Genomic DNA, 15,894 nt, shown 5'->3' with positions numbered 1-15,894 from the left:
CCCCCTGCCACTGTAGCTCCGTTTCATCCTGCCTGCCTTTGCGCTCAGTATACTGACCTGTTTTCGTTAGGTTCAGTTTCTGTTGCTCTGTGCTCTCCTGCTTGCAACACTTTCTCTTTTCTGTCTCTTTGTCTTTGTGTTTATGGACATCAGGACTGACTGTGGATGTGGTCCAAAAACCCCCAAAAGCATATTTAAACGAGAGTCACTCGTATTCACACTAAAACACTGGCGTGAATAGGCCTACAATTGAAATGCATGTCTTTTCCGGGGAAGCCCTGATTCCCCCCCCCCCCCCCCCCCTTTGGAAAGCAAGTTTCCAACGCACGTTTTGGCTACTTATGTCACTGTCAGTATAATTCAATGTAATGTTAAAACTCTACGCAAATTGTTTTTTACGCAACGGTTTTGCTGCTTGTTGAGCCTGCAGGCTGCCTGCATCCACGCAGGCTGCCTGCATCCACGCAGGCTGCCTGCATCCACGCAGGCTGCCTGCATCCACGCAGGCTGCCTACATCCACGCAGGCAGGACAGCCTGCTCAAACGGTAACGGCACTGACGTTATATCCCCCCCCCCCCCCCCCCCCCCCCCTCCTCTATCCGCTGGTCTCCGCACTGCTGACGCGTAGCCGTTGTGTTTCACAGGCAGCATCACAGCACCAGACATTTGACGAGGACAAATATTCCGCACGCGTATGCTTTGCGTGGACGTTTCGGGGGTGGAGGGGGGGAGACAGGATTGCATTTTAATTTCCGCGGTGTTGTGCACGATCTCTGAAGATCCCATCTGCCTTCACACCCTCTCCTCCCCTGCGTGTGTGGATGGTTTACTGCAGATTTGATGGTGCTGAGCAGGCTCGTCTGATTGAAGGCTTGCGGCCAGGGGGGGCATCTGTGGGGCCGCGGAGAGAGACGTCTCTGTCCACGGCTGCGTCTGTCCTCTGCCCTGTGCTTGTGCATGGACTGCACTCCCTCTGTGATTTTCTGCAGTTGCTCTGAGTCATTTGTGGAAGAAGATGGCGGACAGGGCTGAGATGTTTTCCCTATCCACTTTCCATTCCCTCTCTCCTCCTGGCTGCAGGTAAGAGCTTGCATGTAGAGCGACAGTGGGGGGTGATGGGGGACGACGCACACGGTTGATGAGTGGAGGAAATGACAGCAAGATGACTGACATTTATATCCGTTTTTGTTTTGGTGACTGCAAGAAAACGCACATTCAATACCTTCGATAGTAGCCGAATGGATGTTTTTGAATAACCTGCCGGGCCTGCTGCTGCCACCCTGCGCGCCGAAAGGTGCTGCAGCTGATCAGGGTCAGTTTTTTTTTGTGTTTTAGAGCTGATACGTTCCTTGAAGACAACTGCTTTTGAAAGACAGCTTTCATTATTGTTAAGTGTAAAGAAGGGTAAACGGTAAAATATATGACAAATGATTGATCGTAAGCTGTCGCGTCAGGCAGCCGCCTTGCGCATTCTCTGTGTGAGGCCCACGCCCTGTTGAGTCCAAGCAGGCAAGGGCATGCTGCCGAACAATGATTTACGGAAGTCCTATTGATATTGTTTCGAACCACTCTAATGTGACCTCTGCAACACACAATATGACACATCTGACTGAACACAACTGCGAATGGTAATCTACTGTTACCAGAAATCAGAAACTTCTGCAGAATTAGTGACAGCTAGCATTTTTCTCCAAGGTTGTTTATTTGTTGCTGGAATATTCAGATCGGCTTTGCCTTGAGGCAGGACGATGTTGTATATATATGATAGATATCCTTGTGTTTCTATTTGATTTCCATATGCAATAATGGCCTGCCTAGTGCTGCTGATGCAAGGCCTTCCTCTCTGTTACCAATGTCAAAGAACAAATCCCATAGGCTATAAAGCCACATTTCATTGTCTCTGTGTCTGCCTCCACATGTCCAATGTCCTTACAGAATGCAATCACATTAGCAAGTCAGGCCCCAGTGGATTTTATATCCACTACATGCACTCATATTGGGGATTCAGTTACACACTGTAGCCTCATCTCATTGGCCAGATCATATCAGATCAATAGATCTGATTTTTTGCATGATGACCTCAGTTCAGAGCACAGATGCAAGCTTTGGCCATTACATCAATATTTTAAATTTACAGCGTTGGCAAACAGCTGGAGCAAGCTTATCTTTATTTATCTTTTATTTGTCAAAGAAATAATGTGAATAACTCTTCTCTTCAGTCTTTTGACCCGCTTATATTCTGTCACTGACTCCCAAAGTCTTTCTTGCATTAATTCAATGACGTAGAGATTGATCAGTTGCACTCTATTGTTTTCAATTACTTTTGTGTGCATTCAAGAGTAAACACATGATTTGTGTTTATTTTGGGGCAGCATTGATTTCAGACTGTGAAATACCAATAATGCACTTTGATGAACTATTTGGAGCATGAGATGTCTGTATTTGTAGAATTTTTGCTCATTTAATAATTTGTGTTCATGGGTGTGTGTTTTCCTTGTAGTATGTGTCTTTTGTCTTTGTGTTTTTTGTGTCGGACTGATTCATGGATGAAACCAGTGGTGTGATGGTGAGGTACAGTAATCTGCCTTATATAACCCTAACACTGTTTCCAATGGGCGACATAATCCGTAAGGGAGCCTGCCTTTCTCTCCTGAGCTCCAGAGATTTCTATAATTTCTCCTGCACCGAGGGATCCCTCTCTCCACTGTAAATACAAACCTCAAAGGATACATATCAGCCTGTATAAATGATGCACTTTTCAGTTGATGTAACATTTTATTTCTGTTGGTAGAGAATATGTGAGTAAAAGCCCCTCCAACATGAACGGAGAGACATGAACATTCTCTGAAATGTCTCTTATATTTTCTCTTACATTTATGTTAAGAGAAAAAGTGAGAGAAGTCAACTCCAGACGCACCAGATATTCTTAACCATCTGGATCTGGTCTTGTTAGGGGGATGATTCCCACTTGATCATAAATTGGAGGTTTGTGGTTGTTTATTCGCATACATGGTAACGCCCCCTAAAACACGACAAAGGGAAGGTGTTGTCCTTTGTGCAAACACTCTGACACATGCCTAAGAATTGGAGAGATGCCACCAAAAAAAGGCTGTGAGAAGAAGAAGATCTTTAGCAGTAGGGAAATTTAGGTGGTGTTGAATAAAATGACACAAAGTAAACATGTGTACAGAAAAATAAAGATGCAAAAGCAATATTTAAGACATTCAGACGCTGAACGCTGTGAGTGTTTGGGAGGGTTGGGTTCGGATAGTGGGTTCCATTTTGGATCTAGTTCAACAAATCACTTGTCTTTTCAATTTTCAAAACATTGTCATAGTGATGTAGCAAAATAGCATAATATTTATAGCATAATGTTCACATCGATACAAAATATATTTAACAATTTAGAAAATCCATTAAAAATGGTAAACACTTACTGGTTACAGCTTCTCAAATGTGGGTATTTTCATGGTTTTCTTAGTCTTCTATGACAATAAAATGTATGCTTTTTGATTTTCAACTGTTGATCAGACAAACAAGACATTTGAAGCCATTGTTTTAAGCTCCAAGAAACTGTGATAGACATGTTTCCCTTCTTTCTGAGTAACTGATGAATCGAGAAAATAATTGTGAGATTACTGATATCAATAATGGAAATAATCTTACATTGCAGCTCTTGATTCAACAAATGATCTGAACAGTTTGGGATTGGATTTGAATATAATTTAATAACGTATTTAAAGATTTGATATAATTCTGTCAAACCTCAGTTGTATTCCTTCATCATACATCAATATTTTAAAACTAGACTACTACAACATTTCCAGTAAGCGTCCTTCTGGTTTCCCCCCTCTCCCCGCAAAACTCACATGTTTAGCAGTCGATGTTCTACTTTTGCCGTCTGACTCTTTGAAGGCTGTTTGAGAAGGCAGAAGGCAGAAGGGGGGAGGTGAGTGGTGAGTGGTGAGTGGTGGGGATGGTTACATCGGGTAAGAAGCTTAAATCAAATACAGATCCATTTTAGCTTAAGCATTCCATTTCTGCCTCCCTCCTGCTGTATTTCATCTCTCTCTTCGTATTTTTGTATTTCCTCTCTCTTTCCTGCTCTTACACACTCTGTGTACAACCAACACTTGCCATGTTTTTGCATGTCAATCATTGCAGCGGCTGTTGCTATAGCATTGTTTTTCCATTCAGCAATAATTAAATGAATCATATTCATGCAGTCCATGAGATTTGTTTTCCATCAATATGACTCCAGCGAGTGATTTGCTTCATGAATTCAAATACAACCAAATCAACTTGAAAGCATCAGCTCTGAGCAAACCGATGCATCATTTCCACCTTTGGTTCAAAGATGGCGTAATCTTCAGGTTTGGATCTGACACAGACAACAGAGAGGGCTTCATCAGGTTAAATGTATGACTCATGTGTATTTGTCTGCGTGTGGGTGTGTCTTACTGATGGTGGGTAGAAAGCCTGGGAAATTGATCTCGTTAATGAGTCAGTAGCAACCACATCAGATGGCTTTTGAAGATGATGATGTTACCGGAAAGCAGGCGCTGACGGATGAAAGGCAGCTTAATTACAGAAGACAGAGGGTCTTTTTCATTTCTTCTCATATTCTTATTTTTCTCTCATTTCCTTTTTTGAATATATCTGTTATTCTGCTATTTTTACATACATTTACAACTTTATAGGCATTTACTTCATATTACTTTGTTGTGATTTCACACTCTCACATTTCAGAAACTCGAACAATCCAATCTCGGGCTTTATTGCTTGAAAAGAATTCGACAAGCAAAGATGACAGTGTGCTGGTTTGACTATTTCTGGTCTGGACATGACAATATCAGAGACGGCTGAGAATAACATAACAAATGTGGGCGGTTGGATTTTTAAGCCTGAGAACGTCAAGAACACAATTCAAAGAAAGAGCATATACACACAGAGGTGGTAGCAAAACCTTAGCAGTGCCAGTGAATGCTGGGTGTGCCATTGCAGCAACATGACCGGCACCAGTGAATGGTCATTTTGTGCTGACTTGTTTTCTTGTGGTAGGATTCACATTTTGCTCAGCATATCACAGTCCAGAAGAGGTAGAGACTGATGTGATGCAGGCCTTTTTTTTCTGCACTAGTATGGAGAATGGTATGAGTGGTAAGCCTCAGCTTCACATCCTAATTATTAACAATGATCACAAGCAGTGGTGGAGTGAATGCAAGGGATGTCACAGTGTGCTGTACACAACATGGTGTGACAGGAACTGCACACTCACTTGGATGCTGTCTAAACATCAGGCAGAAACATGGACATGAAATGTCGACACTGCAGTGGTGGCTGTATCTCACCAACTGATGTAGATTCTGAAATCAAAATCATGCGGAATACGTCAGAAAGGGACATAAACCATCCAAGAGAAAAGAAACGGTTTGTATGTGCATGCATATGAAGTGTACCTGTACCTTTGTGTGCGGATTGGGACAGTGGGTGTTTTCCCTCTTCAAGGGGAGGACGGAGGCCTTTGCTCTGTGCGTTGTTCTGTGTCTGCAGCTTTTAACTGACACACATTCTTAGGTTTTGCAGTTTAGGGGAAATGGGGCCTCACGCTATTGTGACGTGCATTGCAGATCTACAGGAGAACTCCAACACTAAGCAGATGAGCACACAAACAAAATGGAGTCCGGAAACACAGCAGAAGAGAGAACGGAGGACACCAGGAAAGGGAAAAGAGAAAAGACAAATGCCAGACAATAATGAAGGCCCGGTTCATCCAAATTTTCTCAATTACCTTTTTTTTTTTTCAAATCCAGGTTTTGGGATATCTAGCTGAGATTTCTGCCTCCACCCCAGTACAGTGGAAGCGAATGGAATTTAATTAGTGGAAAAAAACATAGAAAGTAACATAGACATTTCTTTTTTCATCGGAAATACAGCAGTTTATACTTTTCTTTCTAAAGTTACAACACTTCACAGTATGTTGTGCGGATTAGCCGCCTAGATGTTAAAATAGTTAAGTGAGAAAATATGTTTCATTGTAATTTGGGTGAAATGAAATTTGAATGTGCTATTGTAGCACATGTTGGACATCAGTATATTTAGTTTAAGAAAGAGACCATCACAAACAACATCTGATGTCTCTACAGCAGTTTTTTCTGGGGGCCCAGTTTTTAAAGATGCCAAACCATCACGACCCAATCCACAATAGGCCTTATCTATAAATAGTGTGAAGAGCAAATGTGTGCATTAATGAATGTTTCCTGCCATTTCAGCATCATTTTATATTATCTTAAATAGGTAAACCAGCCATTTCGAAGAGATATATGTTTGATAAATCACATTTATTTTGTGCATGTGTTATTGAAAGAATATACACATATTAGATCATTTATAAACTAAACCACATAAATGCATTTCGGCAGAGTTTATTTTCCTGTCATCAGTACAATTATCAGAACAATACTGAACATTCAGGCTCTCTCTCTCTCATGTGGCTCAAAGGTGTACTGCAGATATAAATAGTGATGGAGAAAGTCTTTACATTTATTTGGTTACCGTAAGACAATCTCCTGTGACCCACCTGTGTGTCCCGACTTAATCTTTGGAAATGACTGCTCCGCAGCTTGTGCTATGCATTTTATCTGGAGTGGCAGGTTGATTTGTGCCATAAAGCAAACAAAGATTTGTATTTGTCCTGCACACTTAAACCTTTTGAATTCAACATTTCTACTTACTACATGATCTCTTCTTCCTCCCTCCTTGTCCAGCTGAACTGTTCCTCTGCTTCTCCATAACTCTCCAAGCCTTAATCCACAAACAGAACATGGGACTTTACTCCACTTGTGTGGTGGTGACAGCTGCCTTGGATACAGCTATACTGGATACCGATGTTTTTTCCATTTTGAATCACACCCACATACACATCTACACATACAAACAGCTTCCTTGAAGGCTTGGATGGATAAGGGGCTCATTAGTGACCTTATTTCTCCAGTTTTGGTTAAGACATATTTTGACAGATGGGAAGTTAGTCTTGGTGGCTCGTCTTGGTAAAACACGTAGACCAATATTGCATAACAATATATCTCAGAACAAAAGTTTGAGATGAACCAATGCCTCAGGTTCTTGGCAGTGTTTGAGGGGAAGCAGACAAAATCATTATTATCTGACCATGATAATGGTCAGGTGAGGTTACACTGAGGACACTTAGAAAGCTGCAGCAAAGCCGAGGTTGTAGGTGCGGTCGTAGATGGAGTAGTACTCTCTGAGGAACACATCTCCAAAGATCCACAGGGGCCGGCCATCACGAGAGGGAAGGTAGGTGGGGGTGATGCCCACTGAGCAGAACTGGTATCCATTCTGGTAGTGCTGGAGGTGGAGACGGGACATTTCGAAATGTTCATAATGTTGCACGTATACCAACAAATACAAAAATATGGCATGCACATAAAGGCACATACTCAAATGCGTGCTTATGCATGTAGTAACTTACCTGAATGATGTAAGCAGAGGGAGGCAGAGGGAAAGACACGCCGCTGATAACAAAGCTGAGAGTTGGCAGGTTGTTGATCTGGCTGCAGTCCACCATGTACTGGAGATCAAGACAAGAAAGAGATGGTGGTTGAGCGCGACAGAAACTCAGACCAAAACAAACTGGCCGAATTTGTACATTGTTTCATAACATTCCGGTGCAGCCTGTGGACAGAACTGTATCTTTATGAGGAATAATTATGGTGGCTTCAGTGTGAGCATGTGCGTCTATCTGTTCATTTGTCTTACCTGTCCATACTGGCTCTGTTGAGCTCCAATGGCCTGCATGATGGAACCCATGAGCTGGCTTGGGGCTGTCAGCATGGAGATTCCAGTGTCCACAATGGACTGGCAGCCCTGAGAGCACCAGCCGGTCTCTTGACCATTGATCTGGAATCTGCAATGCACCACATATGCCAAGAGTTTTAGTTTTTTCTTGCGGTCTTAATAGAACAAAGAAAATAACCACTAATCAAGGCAGCAATACTCAGCAGTTATCAGAAGATCATCAGACATTTCATGCTGATGAAATGTTGAAAAGCACAGACCCATCAACGCCAATCTGCCAGTAGGTCTCAGAGGTCACAGGGGTCCAGTGGATCTGGCCCTGGTACATGCTGTTGTCCACTCCTCCGAAAGAGAGCATGCTGCCCTGCTGTCCTTCTCTACACCAGACCACAAACAAAAACTTATCAGCTCTCCGGGTGGATATACAGTAAGATCTGAGGCCATGTGTCCAGACTATATATTTTACAGTACCGAATAGAAGCCTTGTGGCAGTTATCCCTGGATAGGTAGAAAGCGAATATGTCGGCATTCAGCAGGTTTTGACTAATCATGTTGTCCATGACAGGGGTCTCTCCTCCAGCTGATATGCTAGGGTAGGACAGGCCGAGGATGCCGTCAAACTTTGCCACCACAAACTTCTGACCAGGCTCGTTTGTGCTCAGACCGATCTCCTGGTTATAGATCACAATGCCGCCAACCTATGGGTCCAAAACCGAACAATACGACGAGTAAGATGACAATTCATAGACTGTTTTCATACCTGGTCAAGCCTCAGTTTATATGACTGTAGACAGCGTCATTAAATAATGGAGACCTCTGTCGATTCTATACATCATTCAAATTATTCTTCTGGTTGAGTGGTATTGAAAGTATCTTGTGTATACAAATGTATATTTCCTTGTATTTTCACTAATTAAACACTTAATACACAGATAACAAGCTGCTGCACTGATGTTTGTGTATGGACACTTTCTTTAGCCACACCAGTGTTAGATATGTTTTAACTGTGAGACATCACTAATTGAGGTGACATTAAAAATGTCTACTTTCTGGCAGTTCTCTATCTCAGATCCTAAGACTAGTCCAGTCTAGTGTTAACAGATGTACTTGGTTTGTTTGCTGGGTTTGACTCACATTGACAGTGTCATATCCAAAGACTCCATAGAGCAGGTAGAAGGACTGTCTCTTGCCAGAGTAGGTAGACGACTGCTGGGGGTTGAACTTTGTGTGTGCGACAAATGAGGGATTTTGTCGTGAAAAGCCTGTTAGTTTTTACTCACTGCAGGCCTGAGTGTTGCAGTAGACAGAGTCCACCCACAGGTTGGCAGAGCCGGTGTCAAACAGTACTTGGAAGGATGGGGGGGGGGGGGGAGGTGTTCCAATACTGATGGCGCCATAGTAGGTGGCCTGGCGAACAAGAAAGGTAAAGAGGTAAAGACAAGTACAAACCCATCAGTCAATGCTGTGAACAGTATGTAAAACTGCCGAAACCTAGGATTTCTTACATCGCCGTAGTTATTGATGTACATGTTGGCAGAGCCGGCAAACTCATCAGCCTGGTACTTGAGAGCTGGATCCTGGTCAGGCAGCTCGACCCCTTTCTCTCTCAGGGCCTCACGCATGGACTTGTGCTTCTGCAGAGGGATCCTGAGGAAGGAGGAAGAAAAAACACTTCCTATGACTCACTTTAGCAGCGGATCTTCAAAAGTACCATTTAACTCTTTGATATAAAAAAAATATTTTTATATCACACAACAGGCACAGCATTGAGAATCACAGATAAATAGTTTCCTTACTTGACGATTCCCTCTGCGAGCACCATGCAGACCAAAACAGCGACAAGACACTTCATAATTCCTCCTGTACACTCTTGGATGGATACAACTCTGCATGGATCTGAACAGGCTTTTTATACACATGTGGAGGCCCATATCAGCCAGAGCGTCATCAAAACTTCAGTCATATCAGTTCAGGCAGGGTGACCCTTAGAGGCTTTCTCTTAGAAGCTACATACTTGATTTGCACATCTAACATTAATTCAATATACCTCACCCCCTGTGATAGTAACACTCCACACACACAGCCAAAAAACCTCCTAAGCAAACACATTATAGAACAAGGACACAATAAGATGTTATTCATTTGTAAAGTAAAGTACTTATTTGAATCTTATTTAATGTACCATAGCTGAATATTGCTTGTTCTACACGGAAATCAATAAGCTATGTAGGAACCATATTTAAATCTAAAAATGATAAATGAAGAAGTATCATGAATGTGTGTGAATTGTTGTTCATGAAAATGTATGCTGAGTACTGAACTATGACTTTAAGTGTGGATTATGAATACATTTCTAGCATTTTTTGTAATAGGAGCATTCTGTAGTTTTCCCCAAAAAATGGAAAACCTCAAGTTGCATCCTTAGTACAATTTTTCTCCAATTAGATAATACATGTCAAGCTTACCTTTCCTTTGATAAGTGTAAGGACTTATATAAAATGTGTTCATGCACATGAACTGATTGTATTCTCTATGCTTTGACTGAATTATATTAATTGACCAAAGACTTATAACAGGCTATATATACTCTTTATCTCTGCCATGATTAGCTTTGTACTTCACCATTATTTTCTGTCAGTAGCAGCTTGTTGTACAGTAAAGCAGACCAGTAGCATGGGGCCGGTCTGATTACAGTGACTTATTCATGACCCCCTTTTGTTATACTTTTAGATGCATCAGCACGTCCTCATTTTCTCCATGGCACCAATGACATTGTGTCGACAGGACCCTATATGACCGTGTGATGTAAGCTTGCATCCATACGTAATATGCACTGTCCTTTTCTTTGTAGCAAAGCTGCAATGCAGCATTTCCTTCAACACATAGCGAGCTAACTGCTGTAGATTTGAGAGCCTGCTGAAACTAATGGGGCAAAGATGAGATAGAGCTTAATCAAGAAAACTTGCAATGCCACAGCTTCCCTGCTGTAGTGTGCTGTTGCCGAAGTTCAGAAACTCTGGTGCAAGAGGCAACTGCTGATAATTCACTGACAACTCTGTTAATACCATTCACATCTTGTGTGATCAAATTTAGCCAACTTTATTTAAAATATCGGCATTTAATTGCTGTACTTTATGTGTTGCTGTTGTTGCTTGCTGCATATGTCATTCTGCACCACTGGAATGTGTCTCATCTTGTTAGTGTGAATTGTTATAAGGGAAGAGAAGATAGAGGACGTGGGTGTGTGGCTGCCTCTGTCCAGTATCTGTGACTGGGGCGCAGGTAAACAGTGTGTGGGCATAATTCAATGAGAAATTCTCCTCTGGAGCGTTCACCGATGAAACATGCATATTGCAGGTGTGAGTGTTCTTCGTCACAACATAGTAGTGAATGTACTGTCTCTCTTCTTTCTCCAGGCCAGCCCACGACATCAGCTTGGAGGAGTTTGATGATGAAGATCTCTCTGAAATCACAGATGACTGTGGGATTGGACTCAATTATGACTCTGATCCGTATGAGAAGGTGGGCCACTCCTTTGTTGTTATGTTTCTTTTATTACAATTGTACCATTCCTCGCATCGTTTGTGACAACGCAAATGGACATGAGTACAGTGCATGTTGTTTTACTGTTTGCAAACTGCGAATATTGTCTGACTTGTAAAATGTTTGGAATGATGGATTTTTTTCTGTCTTGCTCCTCTAAGGTTGCTTTGGGTGAATTCTTATCACACAGTAGTTCATGAATGCGTCAATCTGCAGGTATACAGAAAGGAAATGGCAAGCGTAGTAGAAAAATTGGTAGGGTTGGATGTTTTTTTCCCAAATTTTGGAAGTTCAACCATAGCTTCTATAATAAGTATATCATAAACTGTCTAGCCAAAATACAGACACTCAGCTCCTTAAGAATAAAAATGTCCCCATTGAAACCCATTAAAACCACAATATTTTGACAGCCATTACAGTATAACAGCGTACGTTCTATTATCTTAGGCTTTCAATCTAAAGCTCTGGCTTCAAAATCGTAGTTTTTACTATATTCCACCATATTGAGCCCTATGAGGCAAATATGTGCTATTTCCACTAGGGGCATCGCAGTGATATTATGGAACTGTGTAGCCAGTGTATACAACTAAAATAATGTATGTGTGTTGATATGGATGTCAGAGATATCTGTGTATAGAAAAAATAGTGTGTGTGTGTGTGTGTGTGTGTGTGTGTGTGCGTGAGCCTACATGCATGTGTATTTGTTTGCATGACAACATAAGCCAAGAGTAAGTGGTTCTCCTGGCATTTTGTTTTTCATTTGCTTTGATTTATGTATTTTTTACGTACATTTATAAACTTGACCCATTACAGCATAAGCTCATGCACTCCTTTATGTCAGGCTTTCTGTCTAGAGGTGTCTAAAGGTATCAATGAGGAGTTTTTTTCTAAATCTTACATTGAGCAAAGAATAGCCAAAATCAATGTTGTTGCTCACCGTTGACATATCCCAGCCTCTGATAATCCCCCCCAAAAAAAATTCACCATGAATGTAGTACAACAGTTGATATGTAAACAGACTGGTATTTAAAGGGTTAAAATCCCAAACATAAACAAACACTTGGTAGTTATGATCAGGACTGATGTTGGTTGAAAGATTTAACACAGTGAAAGTGGAAAATAATATTAATATATCATCATTTTTATGGCTGCTTCTTTTGACATTTTTGTCCTCTAACGACACTCGAGCAAGTTTTTTAAAGTGAGGCACACAAAGTGAAGCATTCTCCATGTACTCTGACAATCAGATCATTATAATACATACTGGATCTGAGCAAACCGTAAACATTCATTCAACTCCTCGGCATATAATATAAATTCTAAGTACTTCCAAGCATCCTATTCAAGTGACTGTGTTATGAAGTGTATGCAAACAATTGAGTCATTAGCTGTATCATCCCAAATGTCCGAGCAGCTTAGACCTTAATTACACAATTTCTAAGAACTATTATCTCATATCCTTTCTTTCTCTCTCTGTCTTTCTGTCTCTCTCCATCCTGTGGGATGTAAATGTTTTATGGTGGTGGCGCGGAGCCACAGCTGCAGCAGAGGGTGGGTGACCCAGTGCAGTTTGCTGCTATGCAGAGACAACCTCCTTCCCTCCCTCTCTCCCTCCCATGTGTCTTCCCTTCCCTCCCTGCTTTGCAGAGTGTTGCTCAGACAGAGCTCAGATTCCCTCCCTTGTTCTCTACCACCGCTCCACTCCCTTTTCCCCTTAAAGCTTTGCGCCACTCGCTCTCTCTCTCTCTCTCTCTCTCGCTCTCTCTCTCTCTCGCTCTCTCGTTCTGTTGAGGTGACTAGGAACGGGGATTTGGCTCAGGGATGGTTGGGTTTAAGCTCTGTGCTAGATATTTTGCTTCATCCACTTTAATCCACCAACAGAACACATTATGGATAGCAAGCAAAACCCTTCTGTAACAAAACTGTGTTTGCATAGCATGTGAGGAGACCTACAGAGAAAGAGAGACTATAAAGGGTGGATTTATTCTTCTTGTGCCAGAGAGGTCATACAGCAGTAAACCATGCATCAGTGGCCTCTGCCTCCTCCATCCCTCCCTCCCTTATGCACACGAACAAATCAGACACACATCAGCAGAGGCCCTGACTGCTCTCTTCACAAACAAGAACGCGCAGAGCAGAGACAGTGTCTGTCCTTGTTACGTCATTGCCCAGAGGAAGTAATCTTGCTGACATGGGATGGATAGGACACACCCAGTTGCCCTCTGAGAGTGTGCGTGTACAACAGAGAAAGAAAGGCGAGACAGAGGATTTTGTGCGAGTATTTCACATGGTATTTGATTTTGCCTGCATCAGTCGGGTGGGTGACACTCTGCGTCCCGCACTCTGCTGATGAGGAGAGAGGCTTCTGGTTTTTATGTCAGTATGATTCAGCCATACTGGGAAGAACAGCCAAACTAAACAGTGAGATTATTCCTCCGGCCCCAATCCCCAGCTCTGATTAATTCCAATTCGTTATGGGGTTCAGGTCTTAATCTGCATAACCCTTTAGATCAGTACTTCGTGACAGGAGCACACACACAAACACAAACAAAGAAGAATAGACTCACACACATGAGGTCTTAAGATAGCTTATCCTACCATCCGGAGCAGAAGGCAGGCAATTAAAGATCGTTCACATGGGTTTGTTTTCAATATCTGATTTTATGTCTCTGAGGAAATGGTAATTGCTGGCCAAATGCCAAAATGCTATTGCATTTCTGGCTCCAGCTTTCCTCTCTCCGTGATGTCAGAGGGGATTAGGTTTGACAATGTGTTTTCAACCGTGTGATTTGTTTTTTTTCCCCTGACCTTTCATTTTTTTCCAACCGAGCACAACAACATAACAAGCAGAGCGACCACAACAGAGGGAGCCCCTCCCTTTTTTTTGTCTCTGAATCTTTCCTCTGAGCACCACATAAACACACACACACACACACACACACACACACACACACACACACACACACACACACACACACACACACGCCCTGCTGCTTTCTGCTGCATCTCGCCCCTGATTCTTCACTTCCTGTCTCTCTAAGATCCGTCTCTCCAGAGCCCTGATTGAATACCATGAGTGCATGCATAATTCAGTATGTGACAGAGCAGTGGTGTCTGTGTCTCAGCTGTGGTGCTGGTTTGAAATGTGGAAATTGAGAGATACACTGATAGATGGAGGTCATCACTCACTAGGTGGTCTCCATGAATAGGAGGCTAATCGACATCTGTCGCGCACTCCCGCATAAAACTGACACAGACGACGAGCCACATTTGGTGAATGGGCTTTACGTGGGCGCACATGCACCCACACACAGACACAATTTATAATATCATTGTACAAACAAAACCAATTTCGGTGATACATTTGGGACAATAGCGATTATGAAGGTATAACTTCATTCATGATCAGGATGTGAGCTAAATGAACAATGAGTAGATGTAGTAAATAGTAAGTCATCTCCATTTTTCCATTATTGAGTGATCCAAGACAAATGGCTTTGCAGGTGTGTTCAAATACAATCATGCAAAAGACAGACAAATAACTGATCGCAACATGATCCCAGCCAACAGATAACATCTGTGGTAATTGGGCAGCATTGCATTCATGGTTGTATTCAACAGATGTATATGGGCCTCTGCCGGGAGGTTTCTTCACATAGACCCTTCCTGTTTTTTGTTGACCCCGCTGTCTGTTAGATCTTACAGTAAAAGACCACTTTATTCAAAGCCTCCACTGAGATTTACCAGTCCCTGGCATCCATTTTATTTGCAAAGCACGAGCTCAGGTTGTTTCTCTCATCTGTCCAGAGTCAGCTGGTGTGCTCAGTAAGCAAGATGGCCCTGCAGTTCAACCGAAGCCTCTTGTCTCCCCAGTCAGGACAGCCCTGTATAGTGGAGCAGTCATCTCACTATGTGCAGCAGCAGAAGCATATAGAATTACCCATTAGCCTGTGGTCTGCTAATTCGAGATCAGACAGCGTCAGACACTGCCCTATTGGAGCTGCTGTTGGAGAGAAAAAATGACTGTATAAATGTTAGTCATAAGCAGAGCTGGTAAAAAAACACAAGTGTGTTTACGACTGTGAAGCAATACAGTTTGAATGCATTTGGGCGTGTCTGTGTATGATACAAGCAATACCATTTTTACTTTACAATAATTGAATTTATATTGACTGCAGTTGCGCTCTCCAATGCTTCCTTCTGTGTGTGTAAGAGGACTAAACTCATTCACAGCAGGAGAGTATGATTGCATACGTCTGCTGACTGACAGAGGAGGGACAGTCACGGGGATATACGGGTTGTCCTTGGGAAGCGGAGACCATGTGGATCACGTCTCGCCAACATCTCGTCTATAGTTCTCTTTTTTCCCTTTAAGTGTGCCTGCCTGTGTGTCAGGTGGCCTCGCCAAAGGATGTCTCCTGATCGTGCAGATTATTCTCCCAAGCAGATGTGGCATTTTCACAACCTCGCTGACGGATGGCTCGGTGTTATGGATTGATGTCACAGAGTTATAGGTCACATATCCCCAGTGA

General features: G+C 42.4%; 2 protein-coding genes across 3 annotated transcripts in view; one reads left to right on the top strand and one right to left on the bottom strand.

The window, feature by feature from the left end:
- Positions 1-805: 805 nt before the first annotated feature.
- Positions 806-15,894, top strand: part of mapk8ip2 (mitogen-activated protein kinase 8 interacting protein 2) — a 25,804-nt gene continuing 10,715 nt past the window's right edge. For both annotated transcript variants that reach the window (XM_079265906.1, XM_079265905.1), the window contains exons 1-2: positions 806-1,081; positions 11,236-11,341. In XM_079265906.1, the coding sequence (XP_079122032.1) occupies positions 1,017-1,081; positions 11,236-11,341 (171 nt within the window). In that variant the 5' untranslated portion in view covers positions 806-1,016. The remainder of the gene's footprint in view (positions 1,082-11,235; positions 11,342-15,894) is intronic.
- On the bottom strand, positions 7,208-9,671 carry LOC306781085 (gastricsin-like; the record flags this gene model as incomplete). The annotated part of the gene is made up of 9 exons (XM_079273756.1): positions 7,208-7,369; positions 7,494-7,592; positions 7,781-7,928; positions 8,080-8,196; positions 8,291-8,517; positions 8,954-9,048; positions 9,100-9,226; positions 9,325-9,466; positions 9,616-9,671. The coding sequence occupies 9 exons, from the start codon at positions 9,669-9,671 to the stop codon at positions 7,208-7,210; spliced, it is 1,173 nt and encodes a 390-aa protein (XP_079129882.1).

Source organism: Melanostigma gelatinosum, assembly GCF_949748355.1.
Source record: "Melanostigma gelatinosum genome assembly, chromosome: 1".
NCBI lineage: Eukaryota > Metazoa > Chordata > Actinopteri > Perciformes > Zoarcidae > Melanostigma > Melanostigma gelatinosum.
Note: the sequence above shows the minus strand (reverse complement) of the source record. Positions and strands in the feature narration are given on the sequence as shown.